At 38.7% G+C, this 7140-nt stretch overlaps 1 protein-coding gene across 1 annotated transcript in view; it reads right to left on the bottom strand.

The window, feature by feature from the left end:
• Nucleotides 1–7140, bottom strand: part of LOC113225538 (sodium-coupled monocarboxylate transporter 1-like) — a 26698-nt gene that overhangs the window by 4732 nt on the left and 14826 nt on the right. Inside the window, exons 3-4 of the mRNA XM_026457862.1 lie at nt 640–782; nt 10–120 (exon numbers count right to left, since the gene is read on the bottom strand). Of these exons, the coding sequence (XP_026313647.1) occupies nt 10–120; nt 640–782 (254 nt within the window). The remainder of the gene's footprint in view (nt 1–9; nt 121–639; nt 783–7140) is intronic.

Raw genomic sequence — 7140 nt, 5'->3', positions numbered from 1 at the left:
CCCCATTACGGCATGCAAGGCTACGGTGGGCGTATACACTGTGACTGCAAGGTTCAGAATCTGACGCACTACGAAGGTAGCTGCTGCCAATCGACGAACAGAGTTGGTGCCAAAACGCATCTGGAATTCATAAGGTAAATAATATATATGATAAAAAGAAATAAATTCAACTAAAACGTCAATTTAATTCACATATACTGAAGAAAAGCTTTCATAGATTTCTGACAGGTAGCAAGCACTTAGAGAAACTCGTAAGGTCTACTGACTCGTTCTTTAGCTAAGTTAGGAGAGCGATAGCGCCGGTGTAACCAGGTCACTGATTCGAGTCTAGACGGATAGAAAGAATTTTTCTTTATGTTTGTTCGACATCTATACTGTAAACAAATACAATTTCGTTGAACGAAACTCGTCTATACTGTAAAATTATTCAATTAGAGGAATTTCTGTCGGGTATATATTATAAAACATTTGTTACACTTTTTTGGTTTGCGCGTTGGTGTTCGTAGAACCGAATACCTCATTACTCGCAGGTTTCTCGTCGGTACGACCTATCGTGCCGACGAGTAACCGATTACGGTTTTGAGGTATTTCGCAACGCCTTCGAAGCAAGTGATATTTAATTATCTACTTAAACATTACCTGTAAGTACTCGTAGACCGAATTGGTATGTAGTCTGTAGTATACAGGAATAAAGACCCAGCACACAATAGGGAAGGCCAAGGCTATCCCGTATAGGGTTTCCCACATCGCCGTGCCGTAGTATACCAGCTCTGACGGGAAACCTGCAAAAATAAAAAAAATCCATTCAGGCCTGTTCATGAAACTTATAAAGAGCTGAAACGTTGGTTTGTTTGAAAAGACATATACCATTTGATTAGGGCTATTTTTAAAATACTAAGAACCACGCAGGACTATATTATAAACGTCATAAACAACCATTTTTGTTGTCAGAGTCATGAGTGAAGTTCTAGTCTAGATAGTCTTTTAACACAAATAATAGTTAACAATAATGTTTTTGAACTTGAGTCCCTGATCGCGACCGGCTGTGTCATTTAGCGATGCGCGATTGCGAATGATTACGATATTCGACTCTTTAGTAATTACTCGAATGACGAATTAGTAATCTATTAATTTTCGTATTCGAATGATTATTCATTACTAATCCATAGATTTTTAGATTTAACTGCCTCTGTGGCCGAATGGTTACCATGCCGGACTGCCACGCAGAGGTCGCAGATTTTATTCCCGGGCCGGGAGAAATATTTGTGTGGCCTACATTTATTTCCCCCGTGGGTTTGGGTGTAATTTGTGGTTGTCTATACGTAAGTCCATGGTACCCGCGACACAGGGTTTCCCTAGTGCGGGGCTATGTTGAGTGTGTGATTCTATTTCTGCCTATGGTAATTGCCCGTTAGGACAGGGATATTTTGATATGGACATGGTGAATGATCTGATGGAAAGTCCCGGCATAATAATCATTCGACAATTATTCGACTCGACTCGAATGATTGAAAAGTTAAAGATGAATTTATTTGAATATAACTTATTGTAATACAATACAAGTAACACAAATGCAAATAAATTCAATTAAAGATTTTCATTCTCTATGTTTTAAACGTACATTAAAAGTGTTTTAATTGAAAAGTCATATTACAAAATTGTACACTACGTGTTAGATAAAGATGTATGGAAAGACAACGTGAGTCTAGATTCCACACAAATACGATTCAAAGTGTATTCCATAGCATATAAGTTTATTTGAAAAGAGCAATCCCTAGAGTTTCTTGCTCGTTCTTCTCAGGGAAGTCAGCGTAGTGAACGAGCAGTAACTTAAAATTAACGTTTTAAAGTGTAAAAATTTTACCTACAGAATAAAGCTATATTAAGAAGGGAACCTAAATTATACAAACTTCATAGTGAAGCTTTTAATACTAGAACCTAATATGTAATGGCGATGCCTAAACAAAGTAAATGTGTACGTGTATTTTAGGCAACGTGCTTGGATTGGACTCAGGCGACAATTCAGAGTCATTCAGAGCCCCGCATCGCATCGCCTCAAAATTAATCTTTAAGGCAGGAAACGAGAATCTATTATCGCTAATTTCCGGGTCTTAAACTACGGAATTATCTGTACTATGAGTACCAAAGCAACGGAATTCACTCTGGGGCAGCACTCAGAATGTCCAGGCCAGAAGTAATTTAGGAAAATTAGTCTTCCAAATCGGTCTTGCCGTAAAATAAAATCCAAAACCAATTGAGTTACCGAGATCGTCAAAATTGTGCTGACTTAGATGTTTTAGAGATACAATGGCTATTCTAGAAAGTTATCGATTTATCTTTGTTTTTAAGCTACACTAGCGCTACACGTGACATGTGGCTGTCGTTTTCAACTTTCATCAAAAACATCACTATTCTAATCTGTTGTCATAGACAAAATTATGATAGAATAATTAGATAAATTTTCACTGTAGTTCTTGTGAACCATGTGGTCGCCTACAATTTGCCATAAAGGTATTTGTTCACAGTTCTTTGCAATATTACAAATAATAGAATAGAAACTATTTATTGCAACGATACAATATTAAAAAAACACAAAAAACGAATATAAATAAAAACGGAAATAACACAAAAAACAGCGTAACAAGACTAAAGCGACATTACTATACTGACACGTGTGCGGCTGTGGCGTATGCAAAAGGATTCAGCTAAAGTCACAACCAAGACTAGGCTGTGACGCTGGTTTTCAATGGGCCCTACACTGTGGACACGGTACTTTTTAAGTTAATCGCCTACCTCATTAAGTCCGTCGCGTGTAAAAAACAACGTGTTAAATAACGTGAATGACACATAGCACATTCGGCACGTATTGTTTATCGTGTGACTGAACAAAACGGATAAGAAGCCACAAAAACTCACTGTACCTTGTCAACAGCATGCCACAATGGTAATTTTAATAAGCCGACGTATAGTAAAACTGTATTAAACAAAATAATATACGTAGTAGTTCAATGGTTCGACCTACCGCCTCTCAAACAGTGGCTGTGGTTTCGAATCCTGTCTCGCGCCTCAGAGTTTCTTGAAATTTATGTGCGAAATTTAGTTTCCAGTGAAGGAAAACACCGTGAGAAAGCCTGCACGTCGAAGAACATTCACAAACCTCGGAAACCGTGTGAAGTCCATAACCCACATTGGGCTAGTGTGAAAAGTGGTCCCTACTATAAAATGAGATCCGTGCCCAGCAGTGAGACGCATGACTACCAGATAATGGCATTCACTCCGGATCATTGCCCGGAACACCCAGACGTTTGGTCCTACCGGGAACCGAACTCGGCACGGCTTGCACCCACTGTGAACGCAACCGTTGGGCCACCGAGATCATTATCATCAATCAAGTTGTCCAAAAATTAAGCACACTTTATATACAACAGGGTTATGATCAGATATCTTAATAGATTAGATTATAATATTTACTTAAACTTCAAAGAAGAAATATACATAGAGTGAATCATACCTCCTTCTAAATTACGTATTGTATCATTATTAATACAAAGATCGAACAAATAAGAAAAAATTCCTTCGATTGGACTGGATGGAACCGTTTATAGCAAACTAGTGCAGTCTTCTTTTGTCTGGCCTTATTCCCATTTATTTGGAGTCAGCCCTTCTAGTCACTCCTCCAAGACGGTCTGTCCTTGTGGTCTTAACTAATGCTCCCGCAGATCTTTATTAATAAGTGACATCCATGTGAGGCGGAGTCTACCCCGTCTCTTGGGCTGGCAGTAATTTCACAAAAACGAATGAATATCATGGTGGTCACACATCGTGATATTCAATAAAGTTAAAAAATATATGGAAAGTCGCTACATTTTCCTTCTGCTTGCTGTTGGGAGTTGTCAGGGTAGCGATGCTGAAAAACTTGTAGCAGATATCGGACCGACGGCTAAGAGAGAGTGGAGATGACTCTCGCGCCACGTTGTTCTGGGCGCAAAGATTGTCCATTGCCATACAGCGAGGAAATGCGACAAGCGTGATGAGAAAGAACTTACTTGTGAAAGAATTCATCCAGGTTAGTGCTACCATATCTATTTCTGCCGCCAAGCCGTAATGTCAGCATTACTTTGTTCCGGTTGCGAAGGGTAACGGTGTTGGTAAAATTACAGGCACATGGGACTTGTCAACTTCTTACTAGCCTCGATCGAAACTCAAGTCTGTAGGTCTTCCATTTTGGGTAAACTACGGATTTTATGCTTCGAGAGTACGACCTCTGAATTTGTTAAACAAAATAACTGGACTAACTAGCGGCATAAATTCACACTTTTAACCACTCGTATACTGGATTATTGAATAACAAAACCATTAACTGCGCCATAAAATCGTAAAAAGTCGTTAAGATAATATCCAAAGAGAAATGTTGATTAATTTTCCTCATTATCAATGGACTATTCAACAATCCGTAAAAGCTAATAAGAATTGAACTCTAGCCATGTTACGGATATACAAAGAACTTTTTTTCTTCACAGTAGTTCTGACTGAAATAATCAGATGGTTCACCTGATGGAAAGTAACCGCTGGCTATAGACATTTCATCGTTGGAAGTAACTAATAATTTTGACAATAGCTCATAGCCTCCACTACGGTAACCCTGTATTGCTGGTGCCATAGACACACACACACACATAGATAACGGCAAATTATACCCAAACTCACGTGAGAAATAAATGCAGGCTGTACAAATATTTCTTCTGGCCCGGGAATCGAACCCGGGAGGCTGGTCTGCCTGGGAGTCCCTCCCATGGTAACTGTTCGGACACTGAGGCAGTTAAATGAAAATATAGAAATGTCGAAAATTAAACATTAAATCCAAGGATTTGTCATCCATAAATTGGAACACTGTATAAGTACATTATATTAATCAATAACGTAATTGTTTTTAAATAGCATAAGATTTTTCTCAGACATTCGTACTTTTGGTAAATTGTAAATTTTTAGCGATATTACAAAAATACTTTTCTGAATGAATTTGTTATTTTGCAGACGTGGTCTTATTATACCAATGTTGCGATGTGACCTCCTATATTGTCATCCCACCTTTTATCACCTTTTATCGCACTTCTTGTCACCCTTTTTTCTGGTTCCTAGCAACTAAAGGACGCCATTCCCATCAAAATTCTCAAACCGAGAGGTCGTGCCTTCTTTCTAGTAAATTTATACATTTTATACGTCAAAATTTTCCCATGTGCATTTTATAACGAAGAAACACTTGATATGAGTTTATTTTGACATACACCTATTAAGCTACCATAAACAGTTAGTGATACGTCAAGAAATTTAATGATAAACATCTACAAGGACATCACCAGAGCTCGGAAGGCCACATTGGCCGAGAAAAAACCTCGGGACATGCTTGGGCGGTGCCAGTGGGCACTCCAAAGTTGGGAATTAACGGCACTAAGTACACATACTTAAGACCACAAATGCGTTTCCGGACGGGAAACATAATCCAGTAATGACAATTCGCCCGAACTAGTGTTTGTGTTAGGCTTCCTTCAATTTGAACAATAGCTGTTGAGGCAGAAAGACTTACCCTTGGCACAAGAAACTAACTGATAAGGTAACAGTGCTGCCGTTTCAGAGGGCAGAAGAAACTGGTCTAGCTGGACCATGTTTGGTCATTACTTATAAGTACGTACGAAAAACTAGCTATGAATGAAACGTTTTTCATTGGCAATGAAATTCGTAGAAATATGCATGACGACCTCGACGGCACAGCGGTTAAGCATTCTGGCTGTTGCCTGGTACTTGAACGGTCCGAAATATGAATACTGGTTGAGACAAGTTAAGTAGTTGAGTTGGGAAGGTAATGTCATAGGAAATGGTATAGAAAATACCAGCTACCAGCTCCTTGGGAAAGAGTTCGTCCAGGGAACTGCGACCTTAGGTACCTATTTCAAGCAAGTAAAATGAGCATTATTTTACGAAATTACAAGCACATGGGCCCTAACAACTTATGTCTCAAGGTGCCGGGCACAGTGGCAGTGCGCCTTAGATCTTTGCGATTGTCTCTGCACTGCAACTGCTTGCACTGTACGACTTGCTTATCCCGTCACTTCGACCGGCCGCATACAGTCGGAATTCCACTTCGAAATTCCGTTTCGGAATTGATTCGAGATTCCGTACATACATCACACACATATATTTATTTCCGTTCGGAATAACAAGACTCAGCTGAGAAACGCGAGACATTGAATCCAGATGTTCTAAATTTAATATGAAATTTATGGAAGACTTGCATTCGGAACGGTTTTTTCATTGCGGTATTCCAACATGCATAAGCCACCACACGGAATTTGGAAACGGAAAGACATTCGAAGGGAATACTATATGTGTGTGAGATAAGTCCGTGATTTGTATGGTTTTGCTGCCTTCAAAATTCCAAAACGGAATTTCTGACTGTATGTGACCAGCCTATCATAAAAGAAATATTTTAACAACAGTGTAAATAAAACAATTATCATTTGTCACAAGATACTGTTATAAATCGAGTGTTATTTTTGTCCTTTTTTCTTTCTTTAATAATTCACATTATAATGTATTACAGAGCAAAGAGCAAAGGAATTAAAGTACTTATTCACGCCTCGAATCTTACATTATTTCCGTTGTACCTAACTACGTCCTCCATTATGTCTTACATCTAATTTGTTACCAAGAAACAAGGTAAAAACCGTTACTTTATTTTAACTTATTGGCAGACCAACTGCTATCTTACAGAATGAAAAAACTGAAATAATAATGGAGGCCCAATTGTAGGTCCCCACCGATACACACACATTAAGTAAATGAGCATTAAGTTATAACTGTATAACTACTAACTTATACTATATACATTTTCGCAACACTTAGTAATTACCTACTCGCCAAAAAACAAACTACTAGCAAGACGCGTCACCGATCCAAAACTAGTGTTCAAAAGGTCAATATCAATCTGCTTGGACAATTCATTGAAGCTATTACTCGCACGTAAAAGATATGCGTTCCGCCGAAAATTCGAAGAGGCCATAGGTACGCACAAAGTGAATTAAACCTAAGGGACTTTGTAGGGGCTCTAATCTAAGAGAAATCTTGGACACGAGTTCCGGGAGT

This window comes from Hyposmocoma kahamanoa, unplaced genomic scaffold (assembly GCF_003589595.1).
Source record: "Hyposmocoma kahamanoa isolate Upper Pololo Valley unplaced genomic scaffold, ASM358959v1 166, whole genome shotgun sequence".
Lineage (NCBI taxonomy): Eukaryota > Metazoa > Arthropoda > Insecta > Lepidoptera > Cosmopterigidae > Hyposmocoma > Hyposmocoma kahamanoa.
Note: the sequence above shows the minus strand (reverse complement) of the source record. Positions and strands in the feature narration are given on the sequence as shown.